At 47.6% G+C, this 14,125-nt stretch overlaps 2 protein-coding genes across 2 annotated transcripts in view; one reads left to right on the top strand and one right to left on the bottom strand.

Annotated features, from left to right (window-relative positions):
• The window catches only part of ANKRD27 (ankyrin repeat domain 27), a 60,240-nt gene extending 58,554 nt beyond the window's left edge, over nt 1-1,686 (top strand). The window contains exon 29 of the mRNA XM_055145503.1: nt 435-1,686. Within this exon, the coding sequence (XP_055001478.1) occupies nt 435-635 (201 nt within the window). The 3' untranslated portion in view covers nt 636-1,686. The remainder of the gene's footprint in view (nt 1-434) is intronic.
• Nucleotides 1,687-4,590: 2,904 nt separating this feature from the next.
• PDCD5 (programmed cell death 5) lies at nt 4,591-12,970 on the bottom strand. The gene is made up of 6 exons (XM_055146317.1): nt 12,806-12,970; nt 12,267-12,304; nt 8,437-8,498; nt 7,562-7,653; nt 6,301-6,372; nt 4,591-5,643 (listed from the first exon to the last, which is right to left on the bottom strand). Exons 1-6 carry the CDS (start codon nt 12,869-12,871, stop codon nt 5,593-5,595), a joined length of 381 nt encoding a protein of 126 aa, XP_055002292.1. The 5' UTR covers nt 12,872-12,970; the 3' UTR covers nt 4,591-5,592.
• Between the last annotated feature and the right edge of the window lie 1,155 nt (nt 12,971-14,125).

The following is a 14,125-nucleotide window of genomic DNA, read 5'->3' as shown; positions in this document are numbered from 1 at the left end:
GCCCTCCCCTGTACTATCGATTCAGCCCCTGGAGTTTTAAAGTTTTAACTGGGCAGCCGCTTTGGGGATGTGGGAGCAGCTGCCAGAGCATGGGGTAGGAGCTGGCCCACCCCACTCTGAGAGTGCCCCAAAGGTCTCAGCCAGGAACAGGGGCCCGAGAAATTTTTGCAACTCTGTCATCCGTTGCGAGATTTGAGTCTCTGGTGGAACAGGGCCAGTGGACAGGCTTAGATGGCAGCAGCCTGGGCTGTGGCTTCCCAGGCTTCCAGAAGGTGAGGGAGGTGAGGGAAGGTCGCCCGTCCCAACTCCCAAGGAGGCCTGGGAGGTTTCAGTCACAGGAATCTGTACCCAGTGCTCATGGGTGATGCTCACCTTCGTGGGGGTAGTTCCGGCACCCTGCAAACGGGAACTGTCTGCATTGTACCTTCCTGTAGGCGGGGCTTCCAAGAGGTCCAGTGAAACAAAAGAACCCGCCGGACCAGAGCCGAGCGCCGACCACCGAGCAGGGCAGTGGCAGCACAGAGGTGAAACACGGCACCCCCAGAAACAGGCGCATGCTCCGGAGACACACACTCAACGAGGCTGTCGCCAAGGGCCTGCCGGGTGCCCGGGAGGCCAGCGCGTCCCAGTCTTAGCAGTGAGACAGAGTAACTTCTGCTGCTGAGAAGAGTCCTCCACAAAATGTGAGCACGAGCACAGCTTAGGAAGTAACAGTTTTCAGATAACTGGCTCGAGAGACGAAGAGAAAGTTCCCGAAAGCTTTTCTGTGCCCAGGGGAAGCAGTGCAATGATGGCTACACTTGGAGAGGAAATGGGCAGAAATCCCAGGGCTCTCCATGCCCTGCCGACGGACCGGTTCCCGTTAAGCATCCGGCTCTTCCTCTCCAGATCCTGACCTCCTCCTGTAAGGTGCTAGCCTTCTGTGATGTGGGCAAGTTAGCAAATCACAAGCAAAAAAAAAAAAAAAAAAATTCCCCCATCTGGGATCAGCTGAAGCCAAGCCACTGAGGTTTCCTAGTATGGTGGAGGCCGGGCGGAAGTGTCACAGTGAAATGAGGAAGACAGGACCCAGACAATGTTCCTTTACAAAGCAGCACTTGAACCCAAAGATGCCTAAAAGCCATTTTAAATGTTCACTTTGGAGCCAAGGACAGGTTCGGCCTGTTCTACTCCATGTATGTGGGAATAATTAGGATAATCTCTTCCAACGAATGAGATGTTTGTCACTGCACATGTACCAGCTGCAGTGTCTCTAGAAATGTCCTTTCCCATTAAGGATCTCCCTAAAACGTCACCCCTGGTGGATGGTTACTGAACTCGAGTAGGTCTGGCACATCTTTTCTTAGTCTCTTGATTCCGATTCAACACAGCACAAAACCAGGTCAGATTAAGTTGAAATTTATTGCCATTTATTCCTTTTTATAAATTTCTACAGATTAAACTCTTATTTTTTTACGTTATTAATTGGCCTAGAGCTGCGAACAAGGGTTTGTCTGAGTACATTTCCCAATAACTTTGTAATAGGGCGATGGTTTTGTGCATGTTTATGGAAATAACTTGTCGTATGTACAGATGGGAGGGGCTCATTATTTTTCTATGAAGTAATTTATGATTTCTAATTTTCTAACGTGCCTTGGATATGTGCCAAATGATGGAAAAAGAAACAGTAAACTTTATGATTCTTCAGTGTGTCCTGAAAGGTTTTTTTGGTTTCTATTTTTGAAACTGTATGTTTCTCAGCGTCACCACTATAGACATATACATTGTGGGTAGAAAACTTTTTCCTGCTGGGTGGACACATATTTTATTTTCCAGTTACAGACCAGAGTGGGACTGAAACATGTCAACTTCAGAACACATCATTACTCACACCTGACCTGGCTGACTTCAGTACACATCAGACCTACGATCCACACATTTCTTGTTAAGTCAGAACACAGGGCCAGAGACAATACAGTGGGTAAGGTGCTTGCACTGCATGTGACTGACACCAGTTCAATCCCCAGCACTCTTATCTGGTCCCCTGAGTACCTCCAGGAGTGACCCCTGACCATGGAGGCAGGAGTAAGTTCTAAGCGTTGCATGGTGTGGCCCCAAACCCCTAAAACAAAAATCAGAATATCACTGTAATACAACCCAAAGAGGGTAAGCATTAATAATTTGTAAATTTTTTTGCCAGTTTTCCTCTTTTTCTTTTTGTCACTTTAGAGTGGTCATACCTGGTGGTACTTGCGGACACCAGGGCTATATCTAGCAGGGCTCAGGTCACCAGGTATTGGGCACAGGACCTTACCCATGTAAGGCATGTTGTGTTCTACCCTGACCCCTCCTCATCCCAACTATTTTTTTGCTTTTTTGGTCACACCTGGTGATGCACAGGGGTTACTCCTGGCTCTGCACTCAGGAATTACTCCTGGTGGTGCTCAGGGGACCAAATGGGATGCTGGGAATCGAACCGGGGTTGGCCACGTGCAAGGCAAACGCCCTCCCCACTGTGCTAGCGTTCCAGCCCCTCATGCCAACTTTTAAGAGACTATCATGAATTAAATTGTTATGGTTCCATGCTATCCTAATTAAAAAATTATGGCCTATACAACTTACTAGCAGAGTCACTTCCAAGATACAAATACATGTAATTGATACTACCTCGTTTGGGGGTTCCTGCAATTTTGAACTTTCATGTATAACCTCTTTAACAATTCCTCTGGCTGGTTAAAGATGTCTAATGATAGGTTAATGATAGACTAGAGAAGGGTGGATAACTGGCTTGAGTCCCCAGATCTGCTGGGGTCAAGGCCAGATTGGCTGAGTCAGCCCGGCCCTATACTGTCAAGAGTTTCCAACTTGCCTGCACTTGCTTCCTGGCAGTGGGAGCACCGTGTTTGGGACTGCCAGTCTCCAGGGAGACATTTCCTCAGGAGCTCTTCTGGTAACCAGTGAGCCAGCCGGCTTCGGGATATCCTGAACAACTGCCTTAATTATTTTTAAAAAAGGCTTTTCTCCAGATGTTCTCTGTACATAAGCCTTTGTACAGTTTGGTTTGACACTCAGGCACTGAAAGCCAAATTTCTATCTCGTGGAGGCAAGTTTTGAACACAAAGGATTGTTAGCTGACTTTAGAAAGTTTTAGTTGCTGGGTTTTGCTGTACAGGCCACACCTTGCAGTGCTCAGGGATCACTCCTGGCTCTGGTGGACTCTCGGGGCTGTGTGGGGAGTCAGGGATTGAACTTGGATTGGCTACCCACCAGGCAAACACTTATCTGCTGTATTATTGCAGAGGCCCCTGAATTTTGTAACGGTCTACACTGACCACTCCCCTCTCAGAGGATTGGAAGGCCTCTACCCTGAAGCTTTGCCGTGGCGCTGCGTCCCTTCTCCACAGAACCACTTTCCATTCCCAAGTGTCCCTAAAGACAGGGAACTGATGCTTTATTTCGTTTTTTTTTTTTTTTTCCCTGGGGGTGGGGAGGGGACACACCCAGCAGTGCTCAGCTCTGCATCCTGGTGGTGTTCGGGGACCTTATGGGGTATGGGGGATCAAACCCAGGCCAGGCCGGCTGCGTGCAAGGCAAGCGCCCTCCCCACTCTATAACTGCTCTGGTGCTCTGGCCCCAAGACATCTGATGTTTTATTTTATGTCAGTAGTTGCCACTTGGATGGTGACCATTCTGCAAGAGAAAGCAGGTAGTAAAACTTGCTGAGAATTATGTAACAGATCTAAAAGACCTTTTATTTTATTATTATTTTTTTTTTTGCTTTTTGGGCCACACCCAGCGATGCTCAGGGGTTACTCCTGGCTTTGCACTCAGGAATTACTCCTGGCGGTGCTTGGGGGACCATATGGGATGCCGGGGATCGAACCCGGGTCGGCCGCGTGCAAGGCAAACGCCCTACCCGCTGTGCTATCACTCCAGCCCCAAGACCTTTTATTTTTATTTTGCTCTCACATCCTCAAATTTTACTTTCCTTCTGTTCCTGTTTTTCAAATGTTCTTAATGGTTCTACTTATTTGTTGGAAACTGAATGCTGGCTTTCTTCACTGACTATAGTCACAAATTCAAGTCAAAAATAGTAGACTGTAAATCACATTTCCCAACACTAATTCTAGTCATCTCATGAAATGTTTAATAAAGTTTATCTAAAGTGGTGCTTCAGAGGGCTAAGACACCTAATTAAAAGGTCAAACACCAGTAACTCAAGATTTAAGCTTATTTTCATGTTCATGACCTAGCAGGTGTAAAATACAAAAGATCCCATCTACTTTAAGTTACCTTACAACTTTATAAGTGAAGAACCCAGCACATTTATCAAAATATCTAATCACAAAGGACCCAAACATTTTACTGAACAATTTAATTATGAAGTCACCTCAACTGGATTTTTATTGTTAGAATTTCTTCTACAAGGGGCTGGAGTGATAGCACAGCGGGTAGGGCGTTTGCCTTGCACGCGGCCAACCCGGGTTCGAATCCCAGCATCCCATATGGTCCCCTGAGCACCGCCAGGGGTGATTCCTGAGTGCAGAGCCAGGAGTAACCCCTGTGCATCGCCAGGTGTGACCCAAAAAGCAAAAAAAAAAAAAAAAAAAAAGAATTTCTTCTACAAACCAGTTTACTGCTGTTGAATTAACAAGAAATTCCAGTTGACAATGGGATATTTGTTACATAATTCTTCTCATTGCCTTTGGAAAGGAGGTTACGAATGAAATCAAGCTAGGAATCAATGTTCATTAAATCTAAGTATTGTCCCTAGGAGCAATAGCACAGCGGGTAGGGCGTTTGCCTTGCACATGGCCGACCTGGGTTTGATTCCTCCGCCCCTCTCCAGCAAGCTACCAAGAGTATCCCACCCGCACGGGAGAGCCTGGCAAACTACCCATGACGTATTCGATATCCCAACAACAGTAACAAGTCTCACAATGGAAACGTTACTGGTGCCCGCTCGAGCAACTCGATGAACAATGGGATGACAGTGCTACAGACAGTGCTACTGTCCCTAGGAAGAAATCTCTGCCAAAGGTCATGCTTTAGAAATACCAGTTTTTATTTTCCCTGCGGGGGGTGGGGCAGGCCAGTGGTGGTACTCCAGCGCTAATCCTGGCTCTGGGCTCAGTGGACCACCCGTAGTGCTGGGGTGGACTGCATGCCAGTCAAGTGCCTTCACCTCTGTATTCTCTCTGTCCAGAAGTACTGGACCACAACTATTAGAGTTGGCCCAGTGTAATTCAGACGGGTTTTACTTTCTGCGCTATAACCTGCATTTGCTAGTTCCCTCTCACTGCAGAATGCTTGTGCAGTTTCTATTTCTGCTGAGGCCATTTTCCTACTTAACACTAATGTCACAGTTACAGAGAGAATATATTCATGCTGTTACACATATGCTTTCGGTAGGAAAGGAAAAAATTCAAAATGCAGACCTTCTGTTCATTCGGCAACTATGCCTAAATTGTTTTGTTTTCCATAACAAGTTTATTTTTTTTAAAGGCATATACACAGTAAACAAAGTAAACATTTAATTAGATTGGGACTTCTGCCAAGTATTATCTGTCCTCAAATTGCTCCATTAAGGTCCAGTCTCTAAACATTTTAAGTTCAATAATCGTCGTCATCTTCATCAGAGTCCATTACTTTTCTTCTGTTGAACTGGGAGAGGGGGAATTATATGAGTGGCATAACATGCTTAATACACTTAATTGCAATCTGTCAATTTAACCCCATTTACATTTGAGCCAGCAGTGGTATACTGGCATCAACTTGTTAAGGAAGCAGAGCGGAGGGTCACATGCCTCCTATGTGTGACGCTCTGGGTTTGATCCCTGGTTACCACAAAAAAATTTTTTTTTTAATAAAATAATGCCTAATTCAGATTTCTGGGGAAAAAAAAATTCCTTAGTATTGTAAGACATTAAGACATTTATTGTCTTTCTTTAAAACAACCTATGTTTAAGATCTTGTAAGAGGAGAAGAATGAAGATAGAAATCTTAAAAAAGAGTGCTGGGGCCAGAAATATAGTATAGTGGGCAGGGTGGTTGCCTTGCATGTAAAAGACGAAGGTATTATGCCTGGCACCACACACATATGGTCCTCTGACCGCCACTAGGAGTCCCTGAGCACAGAGCCAGGAGTAAATCCTACCAAAAAATATTAGATTACTTAATATATGCAGTCTTCCCCCCAAAACTTCCAAGTGTTACAATTGAAAAGGATGGGATGGCACATGATCAGAAGCAGAAGAGACTTAACACATTATTCGAAATAACCCATCTTTTTTCTTTTCCATGGGCATCCGGGAAACTTACTTTAACTGTTGTTTTCTTTTCTGTTTGTTGACTAACTTTTTCAAGGATTTCTATTAAACCTTGCTCTGAAACCTAGAATAATCGGAAAGAAAAACATACTTTCTTAAAACACAGAATGTCTCTCAGCAGACTGAACTGTTTCACAGGTGGAAGAGGGGAGGAGATGGAAGGTTGAAACTACTGGTCTGATCTGTTAAGTTCCAAATAAAAACCTCAGGAGGGAGGGAGGCAGTACCCCTCAGTATTCCTCAGGAAAACCCGGAGTGGAGGGTGGGAGGGGGTGTCTCGGAATGCCTGTGTCACCACCAGCAGTGACAAGCACAGTCACCTGAGGCCACTGTAATCATGTAATCATGTGTCAGGGACTGAAAACTTTAATTTTAGGAGATACACAAAGATAATGGAAAGATGAGCCGGTCTTTCAGCCATCGACAGATTCCTAGCGGGAGACACTGTGTCCCGGTGCAGGCAGGCGCGTCTGGGTCCTGGTGTACAGGACATACCCGGCAGGGCCTCTGCATTACTCAGGGGCATTGACAAGCTCTTAAAACTAGCTGACCCTCAGAGGCCCGGAACTGAGAGACGCCAACACGATCCACAGCACTACTGGGAGAGCAGTGAAACATTCCAGGGGGGCCATCGGTTATCTTTTAGGGCTTATGGTAAGTCGAACTCTTTTCTATGAAATCTCTTCATAGAAATTATCAACAAGAACTCTGTTACTGGAAGAGAAAATTGATTTTTTAAAAAAATATATTCTGGTAAAGCAGATGTAGAGATAAGTACCAGGAAGATTACTCCAAAGCTCAGAAGCCGGCCTCACGTGCTGGGGGAAAAGGCAGCTCATATAGAGAAGGGACCACCAAGTCAAGGGTGCTAGGAGGGCCCGCTCGGGATGGGAGATGCGGGCTGAGAGTAGACTACAGACTGAACATGATGAACTTAATACTTCTACTGCAAACCACAAGACCCAAAAGAAGAGAGCGAGCAAAAGGGAATGCCCTGCCATAGAGGTGGGGTGGGTGGGGGGGAAGACAGGGTAGGGGTGATGGGAGGGATGCTGGGACCATTGGTGGTGGAAAATGGGCACCGATGGAGGGATGGGCACTAGACCATTGTATGAATGAAACACAAGCATGAAAGTTTGTAAGTAAAGTTTTTAAGTCTATAACTGAATCTTACGGTGATTCACTAATAAAAAATTTTAAAAAAAAGAAAAAAGAAGAAAAAGAAAAGCTGCAATGAGGCAGTCCAGGCTTACCTTCCCGCTTAGCTGTCCATATCTTGCCATCTGTATGAGGTAATTCTCTACAGCTTTAGATTTTTCAGGCTTTACAAGTGCTAAATTACTTACTAAAAACAAACAAACATACAAAAAGTTGTACAAATGTACATGTTATACCGTCTATATGACATGTTTAAACTCTACGCTGACATCTAACTAAGGCACTCAGACTTTATGTATGAAGATTAACAAGGAAGGCAGGCCAGTTGGTTTTGTGACCCTTCTTGAAAATGAAGAAACTTAAAAGTTCAGGCACATCAATCTCAGCCAAGGCCACAGACAGGTAGTGGTTGATCTCAGGTTAAAAGGGAGACAGCGGATTCTAAACACTATACTGATTCTGAAAATGTGTGATGGCCCTCTGAAAATATATGTACACACAGAGTACTACAAAGAGACAACTGTGGTGCTCTGAGGCTTCTAAAGAGCTTCAAGTTACAAGACAGAAGATACTAAAAACATTCCAACTGGCTTATTCTACGTGTTATATTTTTGTTTAAGATAAATTATAACATACAGTGTAATCACGATTGCAAGAAACCCCCAAGTGGCCATTAGCACATCAACGAACAGCTATATCCTGTGCCTGACTCCACTAAGAGTTGCTTCTTACATGTTAACCCTCACAGACTTAGAGATCATCCCTGTGCTAAGAGGGACTGAAACGGTACTTTCAACATGATCTAAGCATATTAACTTAGACATGTCACGCATCTTACAAGTAATTTGGAACGCAAGTATTACGTGAGACTCAGTATTTAATCTAGAGAGAGCAGTAACTTCACATAGATCTCCCTGCTCAACTAAGTCAACTCTATGGAAATAACGTAAAGGAAACTGAAGATGCTTACACCGGGCCCGGGCTGACTGATCCAGAACTTGGGCTAACATATTGTTTCTCATTTCCGCTTCCCTACAACAAAAAACAGGTCATGCAAATTTAAGAAGTCGCCAGCATTCCTATTGAGCATATAAAGATGTGATTCAGTAGTACATTTCTCAAGAGGGAAGCCGGCTGTGTGTGGAGACAGCTATGGTTGGGGCAGGGTGCACAGCAGCAGAAGAGGAACTGGGAGACAGCAGGGTGGGGAGGGCGCCTGCCTTGCACGTGGCTAACCTGAGTTTGATCCCCAACACCAGAGCCAAAAGTAATTACCTCTGAGCACCGAAGGGTGTGGGCCCCCAACAAACACGGGTCTGAGAGCCGGTTTACCACGTTTAACATTTCCATTTTCCATACTTCAGGGTGGATATTTAGTTCAACCTCTAACAACACTTATTTAGTACCAAGTGTGAGAAAGGTGTCAGAAACCTGCGGTGAGGTTTTGGGCAACCCAGAAGAACCAAGTGATTAATCCATGTAATGTTCTTGGAGATGAAGCAGCTGTGAGCCAGGGCGGAGTTTCAGGAGATTTCAGTAACTGTGATCAAGCTAGAACAAGGTCCTGTAGTTTTGAGAGGCTCCACTTTGTTTCTAGGGAGGGCGTGCAAAGGAAACTAACAACGCAGCTATCTCTGCAGTTTCCTACGCAGGAGCTAGTTTTACAGTCAAAGGACAGAAGCTTCAAATATTGCAAAATCCACAGGCACCAAACCAAGTCCTTCGAGAAACTTAACACATAACAGACAAAAGCAAAGGTTCTTGGGCCTGGGAGGTAACGGGAAGGGCCCAAACACATGCAAGGCCCAGGGCTGCCTGTCAGTGCCAACCCTTCCCTCCCAAAGAGTCTTTGGCTGCAGCTAAGAGGGAGTGAGCTGGCTGTGCTAATACTCCCCATCTGAGGACTCAGAGTTTCAAGCCTGACGCAGACCTCCAAGACCATTTCCCTCTCACAAGCCATGAACTATTACTACAGTTCACTGAGTCTAAAATGCCTCGGCTACCTCACACCACAGAGACTAGCACACATCCAAAAGAACAAAAGCAACCGCTGTTGGAGAGGATGTGGGGAGAAAGGGACCCTTCTTCACTGCTGGTGGGAATGCCGACTGGTTCAGCCCTTCTGGAAAACAATTTGGACGACTCTCAAAAAATTAGATATTGAATTCCCATTTGACCCAGCAATACCACTGCTGGGAATATATCCCAGAGAGGCAAAAAAGTACAATCGAAACAACATCTGCACATGTATGTTCATCGCAGCACTGTTTACAATAGCCAGAATCTGGAAAAAACCCGAATGCCCCAGAACGGATGACTGGTTGAGGAAACTTTGGTACATCTATACAATGGAATACTATGCAGCTGTTAGAAAAAAGGAGGTCAAGAATTTTGTAGTCAAGTGGATGGGCATGAAAAGTTTCATGCTGAGTGAAATGAGTCAGAAAGAGAGAGACAGACATAGAAAGATTGCACTCATCTATGGTATATAGAATAACAGAGTGGGAGACTAACACCCAAGAACTGTAGAAATAAGTACCAGGAGGTTGACTCCATGGCTTCGAGGCTGGCCTCACGTTCCGGGGAAAGGTCAACTCAGAGAAGCGATCACCAACTACATTGTAGTCGAAGGCCATGTGGGGGAAGGGAGTTGCGGGCTGAATGAGGGCTAGAGACTGAGCACAGCGGCCACTCAACACCTTTATTGCAAACCACAACAGCTAATTAGAGAGAGAAAACAGAAGGGAATGCCTTGTCACAGTGGCAGGGTGGGGTGGGGGGGAGATGGGATTGGGGAGGGTGGGAGGGACACTGGGTTTACGGGTGGTAGAGAATGGGCACTGGTGAAGGGATGGGTTCCCAAACTTTGTATGAGGGAAGTATAAGCACAAAAGTGTATAAATCTGTAACTGTACCCTCACGGTGATTCTCTAATTAAAAATAAATAAATTAAAATAAATAAATAAATAAATAAATAAAATGCCTCGGCTAAAAAATAAAATAAAATGCCTCGACTATCTCACCAGTTTTATGTATCACACACATAGGTTTTATATATACAATGTGTAATTGTTATGTCATTTATCACTTCAATGGGTTAACTGTGTAACATATCTTATAGATCATTTCTATATATAAAACACAGACACACCAGTTTGGTATATGAAAACATAACAGCCTTGAGATGTCTAATGGGAAAACCCAACTTAAAGCTGGGTACCAGGGCACGGCATCCTCAATACGAGATAACTAGGAAACCAACCTGCCTCCCCGGCAGAGCAGCAAGGAAAGATGTGGGCACTCAACTGGCCCCAAGCAGAGGAAGAGAAACGTCCCTCAAAACTCCAACTTCGGCTGGAGCCATAGCATGGTGGCTGTGCCCGAGTCCCTTCCTGGGGACTCGGATGTGGCCCCAAGCACAGAGCCTGAGCACCTAAAAGGTTTGGCCCGCAAATCAAAACCAAGACCTTGAGTGTTGAGTATTTCGGTCTTGCAGCTCTGCTGTCTGAAATCAAAAGAGCAAGGTGGTGGGAGGGGAGAATCTCAAGCAGAGACTTTAATTCTAAGAGGTTTGGGGTTTGATATACCCAGGTGATGGCAGAAGAAAGGGAAGTCCCCTGAAGAACACAGGACATGAGTGATGCATCATAAGACGACCCAATCTCAAACGTGAGGATAAAGCAAGTCCCAGAATTTATGAAAGGCATTTTCTTCCAGGCACTATCCCAGGTATGTACTGCCTGTCCAATAGTAGACAGATGCAGGTGACTTCAGGGCAGCAACTTTTCTTTGCCTTTATTCCTGACACAGTAAATGCCTGGACCAGAGCTAGTGCTCAGGAGGTAAAGGCTGCATAAGTTTTTCAATGGCAAGGAGCGGGGAAGGGAATGTGAGCTGTGATTTAAGAGTTACACTTCGGGGCTGGGGGGACAGTACAGCAGGTTAGAGCACTTGCGGAAAATGAGGCCAACCTGCCTCTGACCCCCTCCCCCATACGGTCCTCTGAGCAGCTCCCGAGTAATTCCTGAGCGCAGAGCCAGGAACAACCCCAGAGTCATTCTACCTCCCTTCCAATGTGATTTACACTGCTAGGTTTGTAGGGTGACACGTTTTAGTAACTGGTGGCACCAAAAGGACAGTACAGGTAGCACCCATGGACGGCAGGTTAGTGGTGAGGATGGTTAAATTTTGTTTAAAAACAACAGCAACAACACAAAAACCCAAAGCCCTATCAATGAGAAAAATCGTTTGCATATGCTAATTCAGTATTCATTCTGCTGCGGGTGAGGTGCTCTGTATGTACTGGGATGAAAGAAAAAAAAATTAGTAAGGCTAGTATTTCAGTTGATAAGTCAGACACGTGGATGCCTAGCGCATCCCCAAGGTACTCCTAGCCCCACCTTTCTTTCCAAGACAATCACAGCTGGGCTTGAAAACAAACTTATCAGCCCATCACCACCAAAGCTGTGAACGTCCTTACAGCCTTCCCCCACGCCCCTGAGTAAAGCGAGCACATTATGGTGGAGAGATGATGGGTGCTGGACCACTGTCTGACTGAAATCCAATCCTGAACAGCTTTATAAGGGTCTATCAGTGATTCAATCTCAAAAAAAAGTTTAAAAATAAATACAAGGACCGCATTCGCAAAAACAGCATCCTAACAAGTTGGGGGAGGGAACCCTCTCTACTAAGAAATGACATTTCAAGACTCAAAGTTAAGAAGACAAGTTCCAAGTTCCAAACAACCCTCCCCCCCCCCGAAAAAAAAAAAAAAAAACACCCGGGCTCCCCGACCCCTACCTGTGCTTCGCTTCCTGCTGGGCTGCATCTCCGGGATCCTGCAAGACAAAACCCAAACCATTCGACCCTTGGCCAAGCGACTCCACTGTAGGATGGAAAGAAACTGGGAGGGGGGTGGGGGGCGGGCTCTCGCGGGCACCTGCGCGCGTGCTCGTGGTTGGGGGGGATGCCCGGCGCCTCCGGCCAAGCCCGACCCACAAGGGCAAGCACTGAGCACAGTGGGCCAGGTCCGGAAAATTAAAAAAAAAAAAAATCCAAACACCCCCAACACTGCCGCGAGCTCCCCTCGGCACGGCTGGACCCTAGAAGCTAACTGGGGGCCGGGTGGGCCCGGGACCAAGTGCGAAGGGGGGTGCCGGCGGGCGAGACCCTTCCCCCCGCCCCGGGAGTGCGGCGCCCGCGGGGGCCCCGGCGGGGTGGGCGTCCCGGGCCGGCCGCCGCCGCCCCCCCACCCTCCAAGCCCGGCAGGGGCGCCCCCCGCCCCGAGGCCGCCCCGCGCGGCCCGCGCCCGCCGCCGCCCGGCGCCGGGCCGCGCTCACCCCGTGCTTGGCCTGCAGCTCGGCCATGCGCTGCTTCCTCAGCGCCTCCAGCTCCTCGTCCGCCATGGCCGGGGGTCCCGCGCTGCCACCCACGCCGCGCCCCGGGCCTCGCCGCGCCCCGGCCCGCGCCCTCGGCCTCCGCGCCGCCCTCTGCGCAGGCGCCCGCCGCGCCCAGGCGTCACCAATCCAGCCCCGAGCGCGCGCGCCGCGCCCAGGCCCTCCCGGAGATGCCCGAACCTGCGATGGGAGGCCGAGAGGCTCCGCTCGGCGCATCCTCCCGGCCGCGCGCCGGGGCTGGTACCCGCGCTCGCCCGCTGCCCAGCGACCGGCTGCGCGTGCGGCTTCCCCGAGAGCCAGTGCCTTCCGGGCACGCCTGCATCATAATGCGTGCTGGATGTGTTTTATTTTTCCGGTGGTGGTGGTGGTGGTGATGGTGGGGCTTGGGCTGGCCACGCTCAGAGCGGTTACCCCTGCCTCTGGCTGTGCTCAGGTTTCCCTCCTGGCGCTGCCTCTGGGTTGGCTTCTTGCAAAGCAAGCGCCTTCACCTGTGGGCCTCTCTCTGTCTCTCTGTCTTTGTCTGTCTCTCTGTCTCTCTGTCTCTCTCTCTCCAGCCCTCCGTGGAGTAATCTTAGATGCCATTTGATGGTATCTTATCCTCTTGTTTTTTATTTTATTTACTTTTTACATTTATTTATTTATTTATTGCTTTTTTGGGTCACTCCTGGCTCTGCACTCAGGAATTACTCCTGGCGGTGCTCAGGGGATCACATGGGATGCTGGGAATCGAACCCGGGTCGGCCGCGTGCAAGGCAAACGCCCTACCCGCTATGCTATTGCTCCAGCCCCTCCTGTTGTTTTTTAAATCTGTAATTCTTTTTTGAAAACAAACACAAACAAACAACGGAAGTCACACATTTACAAAGTTATTCATGATTAAGTGGACAAAGTGATTCACGACTGAGTTTCGCACCTCCAGAGTTCCAACCCCAGACCCTTCACCTTTAATGACGTCTCTGAAGCCAAGTTCAGGTGCTTGCAACTAGAAGGCAAGGGTTGATGCGGAAGAAATAAAAGTTTTATTCAGGGGGCAGAGTGATAGTACAGCGGGTGAGGTGGCTATCTTGCAAGCAACCGACCAGGGTTTGCCCACCCACCCCCCTCTCCACCCCGCACCCCAGATGGTCCCCTGAGCACCCTCGGGTGTAGATCCTGAGCACAGAGCCAGGAGTAACTTACCCCTGAGCATTGCTGGGGAGTGGCCCCCAAATAAGGAAACAAAGTTTTATGTGGGACAAGCAACCCAAATTGAGAGGACGTGAG

This window comes from Sorex araneus, chromosome 8 (assembly GCF_027595985.1).
Source record: "Sorex araneus isolate mSorAra2 chromosome 8, mSorAra2.pri, whole genome shotgun sequence".
Classification (NCBI taxonomy): Eukaryota; Metazoa; Chordata; class Mammalia; order Eulipotyphla; family Soricidae; genus Sorex; species Sorex araneus.
Note: the sequence above shows the minus strand (reverse complement) of the source record. Positions and strands in the feature narration are given on the sequence as shown.